This window comes from Arabidopsis lyrata (genome assembly GCF_000004255.2).
Source record: "Arabidopsis lyrata subsp. lyrata unplaced genomic scaffold ARALYscaffold_1, whole genome shotgun sequence".
Taxonomy (NCBI): Eukaryota; Viridiplantae; Streptophyta; class Magnoliopsida; order Brassicales; family Brassicaceae; genus Arabidopsis; species Arabidopsis lyrata.
In genome coordinates this window covers 30,625,979-30,646,504 of record NW_003302555.1, presented here as the reverse complement: position 1 = coordinate 30,646,504, position 20,526 = coordinate 30,625,979, and the positions used below count along the sequence as shown (strand labels likewise).

The 20,526-nt window shown below is 43.6% G+C and overlaps 3 protein-coding genes across 4 annotated transcripts; all 3 read left to right on the top strand.

The window, feature by feature from the left end:
- Positions 1–2,756: 2,756 nt before the first annotated feature.
- Positions 2,757–4,056, top strand: LOC110224486 (uncharacterized protein At3g60930, chloroplastic-like). Its single transcript, XM_021010582.1, has 2 exons — positions 2,757–3,224; positions 3,304–4,056. The coding sequence occupies exons 1-2, from the start codon at positions 2,757–2,759 to the stop codon at positions 4,054–4,056; spliced, it is 1,221 nt and encodes a 406-aa protein (XP_020866241.1).
- Positions 4,057–9,467: 5,411 nt separating this feature from the next.
- LOC110224562 lies at positions 9,468–11,237 on the top strand. Of its 2 annotated transcripts, XM_021010778.1 has the most exons (5): positions 9,469–9,770; positions 9,855–10,009; positions 10,106–10,205; positions 10,294–10,684; positions 10,759–11,237. In XM_021010778.1, exons 3-5 carry the CDS (start codon positions 10,107–10,109, stop codon positions 11,082–11,084), a joined length of 816 nt encoding a protein of 271 aa, XP_020866437.1. In that variant the 5' UTR covers positions 9,469–9,770; positions 9,855–10,009; position 10,106; the 3' UTR covers positions 11,085–11,237. The 2 variants fall into 2 exon arrangements, with proteins under 2 accessions (XP_020866436.1, XP_020866437.1); XM_021010777.1 differs by having other exon boundaries at positions 9,468–9,770; positions 9,855–10,205.
- Positions 11,238–12,336: 1,099 nt separating this feature from the next.
- On the top strand, positions 12,337–14,942 carry LOC110224485 (AT-rich interactive domain-containing protein 1A-like). The gene is made up of 3 exons (XM_021010581.1): positions 12,337–12,980; positions 13,481–13,611; positions 13,696–14,942. The coding sequence occupies exons 1-3, from the start codon at positions 12,337–12,339 to the stop codon at positions 14,028–14,030; spliced, it is 1,110 nt and encodes a 369-aa protein (XP_020866240.1). The 3' UTR covers positions 14,031–14,942.
- Positions 14,943–20,526: the final 5,584 nt, after the last annotated feature.

Genomic DNA, 20,526 nt, shown 5'->3' with positions numbered 1-20,526 from the left:
CCATTTCGCCAATCTACCGGACTGACTTGGTCCATGAAGAATTGAACGAAGCGGCTATGAAGTTAAAACTTCTATCGGATGAGATTGGAAATAAGGTCTGAGTTTTCTAGAAGATACTACTGTGGAAGTCGAAACTAACACAATCGAGATTTGTCTAGGGTTTTAATTTAGGGATACGATTTGCGAGAATTCTCAAAGAACGACAGAATCAATTGATACCAAAGATGGTGTTCTTGATATTATTAAGAAAAAGATGACTTTGATCGTACAAGAGTTTGATCGTAAAAGAAAAAGATGTTTGTGCTGTGAGAGCTTTGCGTAGTGTAAATTCTAGAGCGATATCGCTTGCCTTCTGCGAGAGCCTTGAATCTCTTTATATAGGGGCCATAAACCGCCTCTCCAGCGATATTCTCGGAAGATTTCCATTTATCTTGAAGTCGGCTTAGAATATCGCGGATTAGGATAGTTTCCTTATTCTTCGGGGTTTTTCGGAAGTTTTCCTGGTTTGAGTTGATCTTTCGAGATTCTCCCTTATCATTTCCGGGTCTATCGGAAATGACCCTTCAGAAATGACGCCTTGTTTGGAAATGATACTTTGAAGATGAATTTTTACCAAGTCTTTGCCTCGGGTGATGATGAAGACTTTGCCTCGGAGAACTTGTGCAATCGGCTCGGGTATACAGGAGAGACTAGCTCGGGTACCCCGAGCTGTCTTGTTCGAGTACCCCCGAGGCGATGGGCTCGGGCACTCTGAGGCGATTGGGCTTAGGTATCCCCAATGTCGTGTCTGGGTACCCCCGAGGCGATGGGCTCGGATACCCCCGATGTCTTGTTCGGGTACCCCCGAGGCGATGTGTTCGGGTACCCCGAAGCGATCGGGCTCGGATACTACAAGATGATGGGCTCGGGTACCCTAGACTGATTAGGTGGATAACCCGAGGTGGATGATGCGATATCCCGAGGTGATCTCTGAAAAACTCCCGAGGTGTTCTAAGTCTGGCTCGGCGCCAAAGGATGGAATCCGACCCCAACAGTTAGCCCCCCAGCTCGTTAGTTTGGAGAACCAAGCGTGACGAGCTTTATGACAATTAGGCCGAGCCGTTTACTTCGGACAGTTCGGTCCCTTTAAAGTTTTTGGCGATTCGAATTCCTTTGTCGTTTCATCTTCTCTTGACGTGTGATGGTTGGGATTCCTTCTCGAGAAGTGGAAAGGTCCTTTCGCTGATTCCCGAGATTCGTGCGGATGTGAAGTATCCTACTCAATTCGTGCGTGCCCGACGCGCCTCAGACGCGGACACGATGTGTTTTATTGGGCTCGTTCGTACCCGACGCGCCCTAAATCTCTATAAATGTTAAGTCTCCGACTCATTTTTTCATTTCGCAACTGCAAAGGAAAATTTTCAAGGTTCGTTCTCTTCTCTCTCTGATCTTGAGTTCTTGCATTTTATACTTTTTCCGTTATACTTCCGTCGTAGCGCCACCGTCATTAGATCTAGGTTGATTTCTCCGATCTGTCAAGCTTTGTTCCTCCGATCAACTTCTTTAATTGCCCGAGCCAGAAAATGTCTCTCTCTGATTCTAGTGATTCGCCCCGAGGCGACACTCATCTCCTTGTCTACAAGAGAAAGATGGTCTGGAGTTCTTTGAGCGACCCCGAGGTGGATACCACGGACCGTCAGATCGAGTTGTACCGTGGTAGTGATGCAGAGTCGGCCTCACGGGAGGAAGACCCGAGCCGTTTCATTGTTCGGGAAGACACGATTGCAGATATGGCTCGGGATCAGGATTCGCCTGATGATCCCGAGGCGATTTTGAGTAGGAGGAGGATCCATCCACCGGTAGTTGGTGAAGCTGGAGTCTCGTGCTGGCAAAATGCCCCCGAGGTGCCTCTACTTCCTATTAAGGCCGAGGAGGATTGCGAATCCCGGTCAAGGGTCAACAGCTCGGGAGCCAAGAAAGCTAAGAAACCCGATCCCCCGGGTTCCACTTTATGTACGGAGGATTCCCTTCGGGATCTCAAGGCTCGATTCGGTTTTAGCGAGGGGATTGAACTAAGACTTCCAACTCCGAATGAGCGAGCAGATGATCCACCCGAGGGGTTTTTCACCCTTTACGAGGGGTTCTTCTACCATTGCTACCTCTGGCTTCCGATTTCGAGGCCTATATTGGCGTTTCTGTGGTCGTACAAGATCGCTTTGTCTCAGATCACAACCCGAGGCTTGCGCCATCTTATAGGGATTCTAGTCCGGAGTATTGAGACGGTCAACCTTGTCGACCTTAGCCACTTAAGGAATCTCCTAGAGATCCGGCGCATACCAGGCCTTGTTGAGAGATTTTACATATCTCCGAGGCCAAATAGGAGGGTTATCGGTGGTTTCCCGAGCAAGGATGAGAAGTACACCGACCATTTCTTCTACGTAGCCTTGAATGAGTATAGTGTCCACGAGGACTACTTAGGGAAAGTTGTTGGAAAGTGGAGAAAAATCGGTACTACGCCCGAAGCCGTATTTGCTGTTTTGTTTTGCTTTAAACTTTTCACAGAACGTTTTCTTGTTTACGCAGATCGGAACCCGTCATTTCTCGAAGACGTTCCCGAAGGCTTTTTGGATCTACACGACGAACTAATAGCTCGGAAGTGCGATTGGACGAAACACTTCTCCCAAGAAAGAATTGAGAGAACCCTGCGTCTAATGCACGGAGCTCCTTGCCAATCCTCTTCCGAATCGTCCGATCATCGCCTAGATCATCTTATCGAGATGCAGGGCGCTGCGCAGTCTCTGAGAGCCTGGAAAGCTACCGAAAAGAAGGCGGCTAAGGAAAGAGCCGTTTTGGAGGCAAATTTCAGACCTCCTACTCCTCCCGAGGTCAGCCTTGAGGTCGTCGTTGGTGCCGAGGCAACTGATGAAGTTCGGGATATGGCTTCGATCGTGCCCGAGGTGGCCGGGCATATTTCCCCTACGACCGATGTCCCTGAGGTGGTAGGGGCTCTGGTTATTGCTGCTCCAACCGCCGAGGCGAAATCCAAAACTAGGGGAAAAAGACCCCGAGGTGATGGCTCGGGAGTTTCTAGGAAGGAGAAGAGGAGTCGTAGTGAAACTCCAGTGTACAAGGACAAGATCGCTTCGGCGAATTTTGTCGCTTCTTGCTCGGGTCCACCATTGCCTGCTCCCGAGGCCTTGTTGGAGGGTCAAAACTACCGTGAAACTGCTGCGGGATTCCTAAAGGTACTGGTTCATCTCCGAAGCATCCTAAGCCTTTTAAAATTTAGAATTCTTGGTACTAACTTAAGTTTTTGCGTCCCAGGCTTTCCATTCGATGAACTGCATGGTTCGAGCCTACGACTCTTCGAACCGTAAATACGAGACTTCCCAAGCCGAGGCGGAGGTCAGGATTGCTGAGGCCGATGCCAGGCTAGTCGAGGCGGATGCCAAGAATGCCAAGGCGGAGGCCAAGATTGCCGAGGCGGCGACTAAGATTGCCGAGGCAGATAAGGCCAGGCGGAAAGCCGAAGCGTTGGCTAAGGCAGAGAAGGTCGAGCGATTGAAGACGGCTGAGGATGGTCTTCGCCTTCGTCGGAAGATGGAGGCTGAAGTCGAACGCTTGAACCGACTATTCACCGAGGAGAAGTCTCTTCGGGAGAAGGAAGTAAATCGGGAGAGGAAAGCGGCTAAAAAGGAGTTCGCCAAGAAGATTAAGGCGATAGAGGCGAAGATGGACCTGTACGGGAAGGCGTCCGAGCGCTACATGTTCCTGGTCCAGGCCAGGGCTAACGCCGAATTGATTGCCGATCTTGAAGGCGGTAAAAATGTCGAAGATGAGAAGGAGGAAGTACTCCAGTGGAAAGCGGAGTATGGAGATGCTGAGGAGGAGTTTGTGCGGATTGGAACTGAGCTGCGAGAGGATCTGTGGCTTCCTCCGGCTTCTCCAGATTCTGTTGAAGATAGTTTCGGAAACAGGTCAATCGAGGGGGTTGCCGCGGGGATTGGCATTACGGATCAGGCCGGCACGAATCTGAGTTCTGAAGCCGCACATGTTCTGGAGGAGCAGGATGAGTAGATCCGTGGTGTATTCCTTCTTTTAATTTTGAATCTTTGTAAGACTTGATGCCTGGACGGCTTTATCCATTGATAATGAATGTATTTTTGGTTTCTCGATAAATTTCTAGTCTCGGAGTTTAACTTTTCGAACCACCGTAAATCCAGTGTTTAGTACAAACTGGGGCAGCAACTGGGTATAACTCAGCGGTTTTTGGTCAAGAAGAAGTCAAACTTCCTACTGTTTTAGGTTCCGAGACGACCAGGCGAATCGTGTACCAGTGTTAAGTAAACTGGGTTTTGGTAAGTGGGACTAATCTTTATCGGTTGCGACCCGAGCTGATATAGTCGATTTCCATTGCTTAGAAGCGAATTGGGGTACCAGTGTCGAAGTTAACTGGGTTTTCTGAAGACAATTCCTTCGGCAAGATATCTCTGACCGAATTGTCTTGAATGCTTATATAGCGCGCTGTAACCGAGGCGGTGAAATGAGCTTTTTCTGTCCGAGGACGTGGCCATCGTCCGAACGAACTTTTAGCTTTATAGGTCGATAAGATGACCGTAGAAGTTTCCGAGGTGACTTTTAGGATAGATGTCGAGGTGGATAAAATTGATAACCCGAAGGGTAAAAACTAGAAAATTAGTTAAAAAAGTTCAGTGGGAGTATATGTATACGGACCCACTCCCCCCTTTTTTAATTAGGGGGGGTAGCTGAACTCGTCCGAGGACGAGCTGCCTACGTACCCTTTTCAGGGATCAAGCCACCCCGTAGTTCGAGTACATGCGTACCTTAGGTTTTTAGCGGTAGTATTTCCTTAGATGCATTGCGTTCCAGGATCTAGGTACCGCTTTGCCGATCATGTTGATGAGTTCGTAGACGCCGGGACGGATTACCTTTGCGATCGTGTAAGGTCCCTCCCAATTCGCGCCGAGCTTACCTGCGTTCTGCTCGGCGGTATTCTGGAAAACTTTGCGCAGTACGAGATCTCCTTCGTGGAAACGGCGATGCTTAACGCGAGAATTATAGTACCAATCCGTTGCATTCTGATAGTTCTGCATACGGATCAAAGCCGAATCTCTTCTTTCGTCAATTAAGTCCAGCTCGTCTAGCATCATCTGAGTGTTGGAATTTTCCTGCTCGAGGAGAAAACGTCTTCTTAGTCCCGGGATCTCGGCTTCGGTGGGAATCACACACTCCGCGCCGTAGACAAGGGCGAAAGGCGTTTCTCCCGTGGCCCGCCGCGGCGTGGTTCTGTGCGACCATAGTACTCCTTCCAATTTGTCGGCCCAGCGGCCTTTCTTCGCGTCGAGGCGCTTTTTTATTCCATCGAGAATCGTCTTGTTTGCGCTTTGGCCTGACCGTTTCCCTGAGGGTACCGAGGCGTAGACTTGCTGAGGCGAATTCCCCATTTCTCGCAGAATCCTTCGAACCGAGCCGAAATAAACTGCGATCCGTTGTCTGTAACGATCTCGTAAGGTATCCCGTGGCGGCATATGATGTTCTTCCAGACGAAGCTCTTGACCTGCGCGTCTTTGATGCTGGCATAGGAGTCCGCCTCGATCCATTTGGAGAAGTAGTCTCTCAGTACGAGGACGAGTTTCTTCTGCTTGGAGTTGTGTAGAGGTCCAATGATGTCCATGGACCATCGCATGAATGGATAAGGCGAAGTGATGGAAGAGAGGAGCTCGGCGGGTTGATGAATGGTTGGTGCGTGCCTCTGGCGTTTGTCACACCGTTGAGAAAACTTCTCGCAGTCTTTGACCATTGTCGGCCAAAAATATCAGTGGCGTTTGATCTTTATAGCTAGGGCTCTCCCGCCAGAATGGTTTCCGCAGGATCCGCCGTGTACTTCTTCCATGACTCTCCGAGCTTCATTTCCTTCGACACAGATAAGGAGGGGACCGGAAAATCGCCATTTAAAGAATTCTCCGTCGATCAGAGTATACCGAGCCGCTTTTGCCTTAAGCTTCCGAGCTGCCCATTTTTCAGTAGGAACTTCTCCATCGGCTATGTAGCTTCGGATGGCTCCGATCCATTTGGCGTCGCTTCCGTATTCGGGCTCAGTTGCGTCCGTAGTTTGCTGGTTTAGCAGTTCGATGTCCATTTCTTCCGGCTCTTCTGTCACCCGAGCTGTTAGAACTTGATCCTTGCTATTATCTTCAATGGTCGGCTTTTCGATGAACTCAACCGGTATGATTCTCTTCAGATTTGGGTCGGAGGTTGAAGCTAGAGCCGCTAAGGCATCGGCCGATGTGTTCTCACCTCGTGGGATTCTGGTTAACTCGGACTCTCCGAACTGTTTCGCCAAGTCTTGCGTGAGAGCAAGATACGCTTCCATTCGTTCGTCGCGAGCCGCGTATTCTCCATTGAATTGATTAGCCACGAGCTGGGAGTCGCAAAAGGCTCGCAACTTGTTGATCTTAAGTCCCCGAGCCAACTTAGGTCCTGCTATCAGCGCTTCATACTCAGCCACGTTCACTACAAGAAAACCTGCAATTTGAGACTCCTTGTTGTGACTATTTATTTGGTCGCAAAAAAGAGCGACTATTTTGTAATTTATATACGACACTTAAACGACTACAATCCAAGAAGATGGAAAATAGTCGCTAATTAGCGACGGAAACACCTAGTCAGAAAACAGTCTCAATTTAGCGACACATATCCGACAGTTTTGCCATTCTATTTATTTGGTCGCAAAAACGTCGCACTATGAGACCACTTAGCGACATAATCTGTAGTCAGGAAAATCAGTCGCACAGCAGTCCCAATTTAGTGACGTTTTTGCAACTACATATTTCGATCACGGTTTAGTAGTAAATTAGTCACAAAAAGTAGGTACAAAAAACGTGAAAAATATGAAAAAGTTAGGTGTACTGAATTTTGTGAATTATTTGAAATCGGTCGCAAAAGAGTTACAAAAGTTGGCACAATGTGAAAAATGCGATAGAGTTAGGTGTACCAAACTTTGTGACTCCTTAACATCAGTCACAAAAGAGTCACAAAATCTTCACTATATATACAAGGCCTTCGTCATTTTATTTCTCATTCCATCCAACTTCAAATTAAGAGAAAAAACATAAGGAGAAAGAAAGAAAAAACGAAGGAGAGAAAAAAAAAAAATAAAATAAAAGAGAGAAAAAAAACGATGTGGAATAATCCATCACGCGAATGGATGTACAACCGAATCGATCCATACACTAGTCATGTTTCGGGGGAGTATTTGGCGGGTGTGGAACAGTTCATCGATTTTGCGAGCTCTCACGTTGAAGACAGAAAAGGTCGGTTTTATTGTCCTTGTGTAGTCTGTCAAAATTCTAAACGCATGAAACCTGCCACAATTTCGAGTCATTTGCTTAGTAGGGGGTTTATGGCGAATTATTATGTATGGTATGAACATGGTGAAGATTATAATGTTGTTGGGGAGGGAACTAGTAGTCATCATGAATATGCTGATAATACCAATTATACTAGTGGTACGCATGAACCAATAGGATTTGATGGGGAGAATGTATATGCTGGGATGGCTAATGATGGGGAGAATGTATATGCTGAGATGGTTAATGATGCATTTCATGGTTCTGTACCATATAACGAAGATAATGAACATGATCAAAGTGGAAACGATCATGTTCATGAAGAACCCACCCAAGAAGCAAAACGATTTTATGACATGCTAGCTGCCGCAAACACTCCACTTTACGATGGATGTCGGGAAGGTCAATCGCAATTATCGTTGGCAGCTCGGTTCATGAACAATAAGGTGGACTACAATTTGTCAGAAACTTGCATGGACGGATGGGCAGAATTGTTTACAGAATATTTACCAGAAGGTAATCAGGCGACCGGTTCCTACTACGAGACAGAGACTTTGATGCGAAAGCTAGGATCGCCGTACTATACATATGATGTATGTATAGATAATTGTATGTTATTTTGGAAAGATGATGAGAAGTTGGGGAATTGCAAGTTCTGCGGAAAACCAAGATACAAGGAGAGTGAAGGAAGAACAAGAATACCATATAGTAAGATGTGGTATTTACCGATTGGGGCCAGATTGAAGAGAATGTATCAATCTCAAAAGACTGCAGCTTCGATGAGATGGCATGCTGAGCATGAATCGGAAACGGGATTAATGTGTCATCCATCAGATGCGGCTGAGTGGAAGAATTTCCAGCAATTCCATCCCTCATTTGCAGAAGAACCGCGAAATGTTTATCTTGGATTATGTACTGACGGTTTCAATCCGTTTTGCATGTCCAAAAATCATTCGTTGTGGCCCGTGATCTTGACTCCATACAACTTGCCTCCTGATATGTGCATGAGCAGTGAGTATTTGTTCCTTACAATTTTGAATTCGGGACCAAATCATCCACGAGCCAGTCTTGATGTTTTCCTCCAACCACTGATCGAGGAGTTGAAAGAGTTATGGCATAACGGAGTTGAGGCATACGATGTGTCATGTGATCAAAATTTCATACTTAAAGCCGTCCTTTTGTGGACTATTAGCGATTTCCCAGCATATGGCATGTTATCGGGATGGACTACACATGGAAGAATATCGTGCCCAATTTGTATGGAGGATACAAAATCATTTTGGTTGCCAGGTGGTCGGAAGACATGTTGGTTTGATTGCCACAGAAGATTTCTTCCTCTAAACCATCCATTACGGAAGGACAAAAAGCACTTTGTGAAGGGTAAAAATGCAGTGAACGAGTATCCACCTCAATCGTTGACTGGTGAACAAGTCTTATATGAGCGTATAAAGACTGCCGAGCCGCCTAAGACATCTGACTGCGGAGGAAATGGACATGAAAATAAAGTGGATGGGTATGGAGATTGGCATAATTGGCACAAAGAAAGCATACTGTAGGAGCTACCTTACTGGACCGATCTAAATCTACGACACAATCTTGATGTAATGCATATTGAGAAAAATATTCTCGATAACGTCATGTACACTGTGATGAATGTGAAAGACAAATCAAAAGACACTGTGAAGTCAAGAATAGATGTTTCCAGATTTTGTGATCGACCTGAATTGCATGTTGATGATCGAGGGAGAGCTCCATTTCCTATTTGGAGATTGAGTGCGAAAGCAAAAAAAAGTCTCCTTGAATGGGTCAAATCAGAGGTCAGATTTCCAGATGGCTATGTAGCAGATTTAGCTAGTTGTGCAGATATCAATGCCGGCAAGTTTTCGGGAATGAAAAGTCACGACTGCCATGTATTTTTGGAACGATTGCTTCCGTTTGTGTTTGCAGAACTCTTGCCACGAAACGTACATCTTGCATTATCAGGTAAATATATTTAATTTATAAATATATGTTTGTTCTATATATAAAATAATATGACTATTAATTTTATTTTATTTGTATTGTAGGCATTGGAGCATTTTTCCGTGATTTAAGTACTCGATCATTGGAACTAAGTCTCGTCCAACTTTTGAAGGAGAATATTGTCATGATTTTGTGCAACTTGGAAAAAATATTCCCACTTTCTTTCTTTGATGTTATGGAGCACCTACCTATACACCTACCATACGAAGCAGAGCTTGGCGGTCCAGTTCAATATAGATGGATGTATCCTTTCGAAAGGTTTTTTAAACGTTTGAAAGGCAAGGCGAAGAACAAAAGATATCCAGCGGGTTCAATCGTTCAATCGTACATGAATGATGAGATATCATACTTCTCGGAACACTATTTTGCATCGCACATTTCTACAGCTATTAGAAGAAGGTATTTCATACTATATTATAATGAGAATACCATTATTTTAATAAAAGCAAATATTTTTATGAATTAATATATATACTTTCGCAGGACAAGTCGGTATGATGAAGGTGAAGTTCCTGTATATCCTGTCCCGGTACCAGACATATTCACACAAGTAGTGAGTTCTGGTTAACTGAGCAAGATTATACATGCGCACATGCATATGTTTTGCGTAATTGTGACTATTTTCGACCGTTTGAAAGGTATACGTACATTTTTACCAAGTAATAATATTAGTTTTAAGAGCGTTCTCTCTATTAATCGACTAATGAGAATATTTTTTACATGTCGAAACACAGTATGTTGGACGCGCAAATTCGGGATGAATATCCAGAACTCTCTGATGATGAGGTCACCTCTAAAAGAGACGAAGATTTTCATTTATGGATTCGCCAATACGTACGTCGTATATACTAACGATCTCACTTTAAATCGACTCATGGATTGGAATATATATCTTTACTAATCTATATAATATTCATTTTAGGTGGAAGCAACGAGAAGTCATCAAAATTTTCCTCCATGGGTTCATGAACTAGTGGAAGGTCCTGAAAACAAAGTCAAGTCATGGCCCATGTATTTTACTAGAGGATATATGTTTCACACGCGGAATCATGGGCGCACAAGAAAGACAATGAATTATGGGGTATGTGTTCGAGGACAAAATTATTCTGAAGCATCTCACGAAGAAGATTTTTATGGGACCGTGGAAAAGATAATCGAGCTCGAGTATCCAGGACTGGTTAACTTAAAGATCACACTTTTCTACTGTCAATGGTTTGACCCAAAGGTTGGCAAAGGAATTCGTATTTCAGATGGAGGCGTTGTAGACGTGCTACAATCAAAGAGATACCAAAATTACGAACCATTTATTTTAGGTAATTTTTCATCCTATTTTCAAGTATTTGCTAGAGACGATCTTATTTTATTTCAAATTTTTGGCTTTGTACAGGGTCTCAAGCTGATCAAGTGTGTTATCTTTCATACCCGACCACAAAACGACCTCGAAAAACGTGGCTTTCAATTTACAAAGTTAATCCAAGGAATGTTGTTCAAGGGAAGTTTACTGAAAATGATATGGTTATACTGCAACAATCTGTTGATGAGGCACCTCCGAGCATGATTGAAGAAGTTATAGTTGAGAGCTTAGTTGACGGAAATCATCAAGATGAACCTATCGATTTTGATATTGAAGATGCTGAAGGAGAAGACGAATTTCATTGTAATTCATCAACATCCGAAGATGAAGATGAAGAAGAAGGTGAAGATGAAGAATAATTATAAATATAAGTCATTTGTAAAATAATTGACTAAATTTTAATGTGTGTTTTGTAATATATTTTAATTAAATGGCTTGATGATGTGTGTTTTGAAAAATAGAATTAAACAGCCAATTTGTTATGTTTATTTACTAGTTTTGGTAAACATTTAACGATTAATTAAACAGCAAATTTGGTAACATACTTGCCATACTTGAAAGCAGGTTCTCGGTTCGAGTCCAGTAGAGTGTGTTTTTCCATCATTTTACTAACAGTCACAAAACAGTCGCACTTTTGCCACCATTCTGCGACTAAACAAGATAATCGATCACATCTACCAAACGGTCACAAAACAGTCATACGTTTGCCACCCTTTTGCATCTAACACCTGAGACTTAGCGACTAAAAATGAGAATATATCACCATTTTTCAAAACAGTCGCAAGACGGTCACACTTCTGCCACTATTTTGCGTCTAACACCTGAAACCTAGCGACTACTTTGCTACCTATTACCAACTCTTGATATTGAACAATCCAAATTTCTAATTTGGAGTTTGTTTATATGTTCCATTATACGTTACTAGTGTGATATGATCGAATTTAGTTATAAATACTTAACCAACCTCTTGAATTTCAATGATTAGAAACCAAACATGCAAAAATACTTAATCCATATGAAGTGTTACATGTTCTTTTAAGAGAATGATAGGGAATTTATAACAAATTATGAAATAAGTTGTGGAAGCAATTTTTTACCTACCTAAGACTTATATATGTACTTTATGCTACTAAAATGAGTGTTTATCTGTGAATACAATCAATAGAATGAAACAAAATCCATAGATATCTAAATTTTATGTTGTGACGTGTTCTCTTCTGTCACAATTTAGTCACAAATTGCGACTACTTTGTAACTTTAACGCGACTCGTACATATGTTGCGACTATTTTAGGACAATCTTTGTGACTATTTGCCGACTATTTTCCCACCAAAAATTTTAAGGACCTACTCTTTTGCGACTAAAGTGGGACTCTTATCGTTAATTAGTAAACAAACACGACCTCGACATTTCATTTTCTCATCCTAGATCTAGGGTTTTTGCCTCTCTCCTCTTGTCAATCTCTTCGAATCGATTCTTCTCTCCTCTTCTCAATCTACTCCAATCGATTCTTCAACACTTTTCTAGGGTTTTTATTTCACCTCTCTGCTTCTCTTTCAATCCTTCCTTTCTTCAAATTCTCTCTTTCGACTCTAACACTTCGATTCTCTAATGGCTCCTGGTAAGGGCAAGGCTTCCAGAGGTCGCGGAGGCAAATTGACCAGCCGTGGTCCCAGAGTCTTCCATGGTCAAAATCCACTTCTACCTGCGAGTCCAGTCCGAGCCTCCTCTCACTCGTCGAACCCTAATTCGGCGACACAGTCAGTTACCCAATCTCAGAGTCGTCGTCCTTCACAGTATCCGCCATCTTCCCAAAACCGGACTCCTTCTCTCCAAACAATGCCTGCCGGCTCTCAACAAACACCGCCTGCTGGCTCTCAACAACCACCTCCAGCTCGTCGGAAACAAAAACATCAAAAGCCTTCTTCTTCTCGTCAACAACAGCCTCCTCCTCAACAACAACTTCCTCAACAACAGCCTCCTCAACAACAGCCTCCTCCGCCTCAACGACAGCCTCCTCCTCAACAACAGCCTCCTCGTCATGATCCACCGGAGCAACAAAACTTACCAATGGAGCTACACGATAACAGTGAAGACGAGTATGAGGAAGAAGTAGATGAAGATAACCCTCAGGAACAGAATGAAGATCCAAATGTCGACTACCAAGAGCTGTTGGATCGTTTGCTAGCCCTTCCAGGCCGAGAACATCTTCCACTTCTGTCTCCGAACCGGATACCAGGAGTTGAGACTCTCTGGTAATCTCTCTCCTTTTATACTTTTGTCATTGACCATTTGTGATGATTTTGTGATTGATAATTAGCATCTGTATTGGAGTTACTTGTGTTTGTGATTGATATTGAGCATGTGTATTGGTGTATTGGTGTATTGGAGCATCTGTGTATAGTTTATCTTTATTTTTTAAACACTGTGAAGTCATTTAGTCATGTCCTTTAGTAGAAGTTTGGAGAATTATTTTAGTTGATCCAAACTGAGTCTGATTCTTCAAGCTTTCAGACTTTCTATGGTTTATATTCAAGCTTTCAGACTTTCTTCACTAAATACAACTTATTTTAGTAGTTTCTGCATATAATCAAACACATTTCATTCTCGCTGACTCTCTCTTAGTTGTTTTGCATCATCTAAAGTCGGTGATTTCAACAAAAGAATATAATTAGGAGTATTTTTGCAATGTCTTAGTGCTTAACTAACATGAAAGATACTTTATATAGACTTAATACTCTGTCTTTCATTACAGGTTTAACCGGCACAAAGGAAAGCTCTCTAGAGTGATTGCTGGAATATTTCGGAGGAAGTTTGATGGGTCTTACTTCAGCTGGAAGGTTACTCCAATACCCATTCGAGAGAGATACTTCAGAAGTTTTGCGGTAATGTCATATATACTTTTTATTCTGTTATTGTTTACTATATATGACTTAGTAACTTTGCTAACTTAACTACTTGTTGTGTAACGGAAGTATAATTGGGATGTCGGGATTACTGAGCTTGTTAGAGAAGGATTCTTGGCGATAGCCAAGAAACGGTTGAAAGGGATTGTGAGTCAAGCAAAGCAGAGTGGTGTACAACCACCGTGGATCCGTGATACACTTTGGGCTGAGATGTGGGTGTATTGGAACACTGAGGATGCTATTGAGAGGAGTGAGAATGCTTCACAGTGCAGAAACTCTGATCGTGGAGGTCTTGGAGTGCACAAACACTTAGCCGGTCAGAAATCTTTTGTGCAAGTTCATCAAGAAATGGTAAGAGTTCTCTTTCCATCCAAACAAATCATTTCTCTGATTTTCTAATATTGCTTCCATGATTTAAATCTGTTTGAGTTTAATTGTAGGAGGAAAAGCTCAAGCGTCCTGTATCACTTGGCGAAGTGTTTATGCAAACACATACAAGGGCTGATGGATCATTTGTGGATCAAAAAGCTAAAGAAGTTGCTGAGGCGTATGCGAAGGGCATTGAAGACAGGCTGTCTGAATTGGACGAGGAGGGTCCTCAGAATTCTGCTAATTCCTCTGAACATTCCACTGACTGTATGCTCAGCATTGATGAAAAGAATGAGATCTTTCTTAAGGTAATTGATTTCTGTTTTTATTTTGCTTAGTATCTGATTGTCTTGTTCTGATGTTGATTATGTGATTAACATTGTATATGCCTTTAAAGTGGATAATCAGTGTATATGCCTTTAAATTGTTTCTGGATTTCGTTTTTTTGACATCCTTGTTCTTGTTCACTGAATCTTTGTCTTTTGTTTTAGTGTACTCATAAAGATGACAAAGGCACTCCTTATGGCCTTGGATCGCTTGTGGAGACGCTGAACAAAGGAAAGAGGAAGGAGAGTTATGCGAGCTCTTCTACATCAACCATTGTGGAGCTTCAAGAACAGCTGCGGCGCAAGATATCTGAACACGATGCTGAAAATGCAAGACGTGATGAGGAGCACCGCCAATCTCAATCTCGGATCTCCAGCTTGGAGAAACTTGTCCTCTTCATGAAGGATAAAGATCCTGAGTTGGCAGCTTTCTTGTCATCTGCTTCTACAGCACCTGAACAACCCATCCAAGCAACCACCACACCTACATGCATTCTACCATCCACAACAGCTGCAACCATCCAACCAGCCATTCCAACCGCAGGCACCACAGAAGAGACAGGATTGGCCAAGAGAGTAGCATCCTCCACTTCACCTACTTTGTCTACTTCTTCTAACTTATGAACTTAATTATTTATGCTTTTGTTGGTATGTAGGATGATGATCCTTTTGTGTATGACTAGGAATCTAGGATGATAACTTATGTAGGATGATAATTTTTGGAATGTTTACTTGATTACTGTGTATTATGGATATTTTTCTTTGATTAATGGCTATTCAATTCGGAAATTAATCAGGTTTATGATTGTTAACATGTCACTAATTTGTGACCAGACCAATAAGAAACATATGACCATTTTATGACCAAAACTATTCCACATATGTGACCATTTTGTGACCGACCATCTACAAAGCGGTGACGATTATGTGACTAAACCAAGTTTCACAAACTATAAAACTTGTGACAATATGGTCGCTAATATGAGACAATAAAACAGCGTCTTACAAAGGTCACAAATAAGAAAGACTCTCTTGCGACCAAATTGTAACTTAAAGAAACGTAGATAGCGACTAAAGTGGGACTACTTAATTTTTTCACCTACGAAATCTTAGTCTCTAATCTGTCGCATAACTCGGACTCTAATGTTAGTACCAAAACCGTTGCAAGATAAGACTGGTAATTATCGTCACAAATCGGTCTCGTAGTTAGCCTCGTTGCGTTTTAGTCGGGTATCTGCAACTTCCAATACTAGTCACAGATTAGTCGTTTATTTACGACTATTTATGTAGGTCAGAAACTAGTCGCAAATAAGTGACTAATTTATTTTGCGACCAATTTTTAGCGACCATTTTAATTAGTCGCAAAACAGTCGTAACTAGAGTATTTGCGACTGTTTTGCGACTAAAATGGGAGTCGCAAACGGTCTGTTTTCTTGTAGTGGTTGTTAGTCGCGTCGAAATTTAGCCAAAAGGATTGTTCGAGGATTTCACCCTCTAGTGATGCTAGGCGGATTCCGACGCCAGAACCTTGTTTTGAGGATGAGCCGTCGACGTGGAGGATCCAAACAGCGTTGGGTGACTCTTCTCGGGCGTTCTCTGTTGGCAGCTCGATGATAAAATCGGCCAGGACTTGAGATTTCGCGCATGTTTTGTTCCTGTATTCGATGTCATACTCGCTGAGTTCTACTGCCCACTTGGCCAGGCGTCCCGACTGGCTCGGACTGTGCAGGATAGTTCGGAGTGATACGGGCGCCATGACGACAATTGAGTGAGACTGGAAGTATGGCCGTAGCTTCCGAGCTGACATTACTACGGCGAGGGCGAGCTTTTCAGTTTGCGGGTAGCGTGTTTCTGCGTCGGTGAAAGTTTGCGAGACATAAAATATCGGCTTCTGCTCTCCTCTGTCTTCCCTGACTATAACTCCACTTATCGCTGTATCAGAGACTGCGATGTACAGAAATAATGGCTCGCCCGGGACTGGTTTTGCCAAAACCGGTGGATTAGCCAGATACTTCTTCAGTTCCTGGAAAGCTTCTTCACAACGATCAGTCCATTCGAATTTCTTGTTTCCGCGCAGAGTATCGTAGAAAGCCATGCATTTGTCAGTGGATCGCGAGATGAATCGGTTTAAGGCTGTGACTCTCCCGGTGAGACGTTGGACTTCGCGCTTGTTCTGCGGTGAGGGCATGTTCAGGAGGGCATCAATTTGCTTTGGGTTCGCCTCGATGCCTCGGTGAGTTACGAGATATCCTAGGAACTCACCTGACTTTACCGCGAAACGACATTTTGCCGGGTTGAGCTTCATGTTGTGCTTGTTGAGCTGGCGAAAACAGTCGCGTAGATGGGCTATGTGATCGTTTTCTTCGAGGGATTTGACTAGCATATCGTCGATGTAAACTTCCATCGTCTTCCCGAGCTGCTCGGAGAACATCCTGTTGACGAGCCGTTGATACGTTGCGCCAGCGTTCTTGAGTCCGAAGGGCATGACTTTATAGCAGTAAATACCTCGGTCTGTGATAAATGCTGTCTTCTCGCGATCATCGGGATGCATGAGAATCTGGTTGTATCCTGCGAAAGCATCCATGAACGATAGCAACTTGTTCCCCGCAGTTGCTTCCACTAAGCGATCGATGTGTGGGAGGGGAAAACTATCTTTAGGGCAAGCCTTGTTCAGGTCGGGATTCGCTAACCAGTCTGGATATCTTGCTTCGGAGATTGAACCGATCTTCAGGAGCTTTTCTACTTCGGCATTCACGGCATTTGCGCGATCCCGACCCAATTTTCTTCGCTTCTACTTGATGGGCTTGAAAGATGGGTCAACATTCAGCTCGTGGCAGATTACGTCGATGCTTACTCCGGGTAGATCTTCAGCCGACCAGGCGAAGGTGTTGATGTTCTCTTTGAGGAATGAGATGAGCTCGGTCTTTATCTCTTTGGTTAAGTCGCTACCGATTTCCACGCACCGTTCAGGCCGCTCTTCGTCGAGGCTAATGGAGATTACAGGATACGAGGTAGGCTTCTTCTCCTCGCGCGCCTCCTCAATCTGTAATTGCTATAACTGTTTAGATATAGCCTTTTCTTCACTCCGGCCAAGTTTTGATTTCTTGTGGTCGGTCTCAGCCTTTGCTTCAGTGACAGGGTTTCGGAGTTTGTGTGCTGCCATCAAACACATCCGAGAATTCTTCTGACTGCCCCAGATCGTTTTCACGCCATTAAGGGTCGGGAATTTGACACAGAGATGATATGTTGAGGCGACAACTAGCATTAGATTTAGCCACGGCGTTCCCATTATGACGTTGTAGATGGTAGGTTGATCGGTGACCAAGAAGTTGACTATCTTTGTCACCCCGCCGGCTCGGACTGGTAATTGGATGGTTCCAAGCGTCATTAAAGTTTCTCCTGAAAACCCAAGGACTGGCCTCGGGGTCAGAGTTACCTGTGACATGTCGATGTTCATTTGTCGGAGCGTTTCGCGAAAGATCATGTCGATGGTGCTGCCGGTGTCAATTAATACTCGGTAAATATCACGGTCTCCTATCGCTAATGTGACGACGATTGGATCGTTATGAGGCATGTCGAGCCCGTTTGTCTCGCTTTCTTCGAATGTGATCACGTCGTTAGGTCGATCAAAGTGTCTTGTCCAGTTGCTAGGCGTCTCGGCTCGGCGTTGATAAGCTTTGATTGCCGCTACGGTGTCAGGACAGTATGGCGATCCACCCATTATGGTGAGAACCTTCTGCCGCGTACCATCTCGGTCTTCGCCTTCCGTCCCCCGGGTTCTTTTCTGAGACTCCTGGTTCCTTGGATCGGGGTCTCTTCTCGGGTTGGTCTGCTCGGGCTCTGGTTCTGGCTCGAGGTCCTTAAGAGTGACGTTCGTTCCGAGCTCTCCAGCTAGGAATTTGGTTGCTAACTTAGCGCCGAGGCTTCGACATCTCGAGGTATGGTGGCCGAAAATTTTGTGGTGTTCGCAATATTCTTGATCATTGCTCGGTGGCTGATCCCTTGTCCAGGTGAAAGACTCTCTTCCTCGACCACGGCCTCGGCCTCTACCGCGGCCTCGGCCTCGGGGCATGTCAATCTGGTAGTTATGGTATCCTGAGAAATTGCGCCCTTCGTGATGCGTATACGTACCGCTCTCACGCAGGCTATTTTAGGAGCTCTAGAGAGTTAAGACAAGGTTGTTCTCTCTCGCCATACCTATTTGTTGTAAGTATGGACGTGCTTTCAAAAATGCTCGATAAAGCTGTGGTAGAAAAACAGTTTGGTTACCATCCAAGATGTAAGAATTTGGGGCTCACTCACTTGAGTTTCGCTGATGATCTCATGGTTTTATCTGATGGGAAAGTGAGATCAGTTGAAGGTATCCTAGCTGTTTTTGATGAGTTTGCAAAAAGCTCCGGTTTAAAAATCAGTTTGGAGAAATCGACTTTGTACTTCGCTGGAAAAAGAGATTTCTCCCACCAAATCGCCCCCGCATTCCCTTTCTCAGTTGGTCAGCTCCCTGTTCGCTATTTAGGTCTACCACTGGTTACCAAAAGGCTCTCAGCCACGGATTACATGCCTTTAATCGAGCAACTCCGGAAAAGAATTCAGTCTTGGACAGCACGGTTTCTTTCGTATGTAGGCCGCCTAAATTCGATATCATCAGTCTTATGGAGTGTATGTAATTTCTGGATGGCAGCGTATCGACTATCTAATGACTATATTCGAGAAGTTGAAAAACTCTGTTCAGCATTCTTATGGTCAGATTTTGATTTGAGCTCTCATAAAGCAAAATTCTCATTGGAAAACATTTGCAGACCAAAGCAGGAGGGTGGATTAGGCCTGCGATCACTGAAAGATGCAAATGAAGTCAGCTGTTTGAAGCTATATGGCGTATAGTTTCTAACGGAAACTCTCTATGGGTAAAGTGGGTTCAAACGTATCTCCTTAAGCAAGTATCTTTCTGGTCAATGAATGTTAATGCAACGGCGGGTTCTTGGATATGGAAAAAGATCATTAAATTCAGAGAAGTAGCGAAGCCGTTCTATAAAGTTGAAGTAGGAAACGGGCAGAGCACCTCATTTTGGTACGATAATTGGACTTCAATGGGCAGGCTAGTAGACATTGCAGGCTCACGGGGCACCATTGACCTGGGAATCAGCAAAAACAAGCTCTGTTGCGGCTGCTTGGGCGCATAGGAGACGAAGAAAGCACTGTATAGATCAGTTAAATGCAATGGAAGATGCATTATACGCACAGTGGCAAAAACGAAACAACAAAGAGGACAAAGCTCTCTGGCAGGGGAAGAATGACATCTTTAAGCCGAAATTTTTGACAAAGGACACTTGGAACCATATCCGGACAACATCCACCACGGTCTCTTGGCACAGGGGAGTTTGGTTTGCGCATGCAACACCAAAACATTCTTTTTGTGTATGGTTGGCAGCTCACAATAGACTATATACGGGAGATCGTATGATCAAATGGAATGGGAATGCATCGGGATCTTGTGTTCTATGCAATAACCACCAGGAGACACGAGATCACCTTTTCTTTTCTTGCGAGTACAGTTCAAATGTGTGGGCGGTTTTGGCTAACAGCCTTCTCAAAACAAGGAACACACAAGTTTGGTCACTCATTCTTGATTACATTTTGAACACACATCATCAGCGGGTAGAGGGATATCTCATCAGATTCGTGTTCCAAGTAGCTGTATATACAATATGGAAAGAACGAAATGGGCGACGGCATGGTGACAAACCTCAAACAGTGGAACGTATAACGAGTTGGATTGAAAAGTAAGTAAGAAATCTGATCACGGCGATTCGATTAATAGGAGATAGGCGGTACGCAGAAGCCTATCAGTTATGGATCCAAGTCTATGGTTGATTAGCTTGTTGTAAAATTTTGATTTTCTCTCTCGGCTTTTCTTTTCAGCAAAACGATGCATTAGTTGTACAAACGTTTTTATTTTTCTTTTGAATATAATTTAACATTAGATTCAAAAAAAAAATTATATAAACTACAAAAATTTATAGGATAGCACATTTGATTTTTTTTTGTTCGATTTTTCAGTTTTTGGATAAAATTTATTTAAATAACGATCAACTAAATGTAATTTATATTATAGTTTTAATATTTAGTTAGTAAATCTTAATTAGTTCGTCCAACAAAAATATTTTGATGTGGAAATTCATGTATTTTTCGTAGTATTATAA

What these genes read in the sequence shown, in the direction of transcription:
- LOC110224486 (XM_021010582.1), top strand. Translation starts at nt 2,757, where the DNA reads ATGCAGGGCGCTGCGCAGTCTCTGAGAGCCTGGAAAGCTACCGAAAAG. An exon ending in CTGCTGCGGGATTCCTAAAG is followed by an intron (nt 3,225 to 3,303) that starts GTACTGGTTCAT and finishes TTTGCGTCCCAG; the next exon opens with GCTTTCCATTCGATGAACTG.
- LOC110224562 (XM_021010777.1), top strand. Translation starts at nt 10,092, where the DNA reads ATGTCGAAACACAGTATGTTGGACGCGCAAATTCGGGATGAATATCCA. An exon ending in ATTTATGGATTCGCCAATAC is followed by an intron (nt 10,206 to 10,293) that starts GTACGTCGTATA and finishes TATTCATTTTAG; the next exon opens with GTGGAAGCAACGAGAAGTCA. An exon ending in TTACGAACCATTTATTTTAG is followed by an intron (nt 10,685 to 10,758) that starts GTAATTTTTCAT and finishes GGCTTTGTACAG; the next exon opens with GGTCTCAAGCTGATCAAGTG.
- LOC110224485 (XM_021010581.1), top strand. Translation starts at nt 12,337, where the DNA reads ATGGCTCCTGGTAAGGGCAAGGCTTCCAGAGGTCGCGGAGGCAAATTG. An exon ending in CCAGGAGTTGAGACTCTCTG is followed by an intron (nt 12,981 to 13,480) that starts GTAATCTCTCTC and finishes CTTTCATTACAG; the next exon opens with GTTTAACCGGCACAAAGGAA. An exon ending in ATACTTCAGAAGTTTTGCGG is followed by an intron (nt 13,612 to 13,695) that starts TAATGTCATATA and finishes TTGTTGTGTAAC; the next exon opens with GGAAGTATAATTGGGATGTC.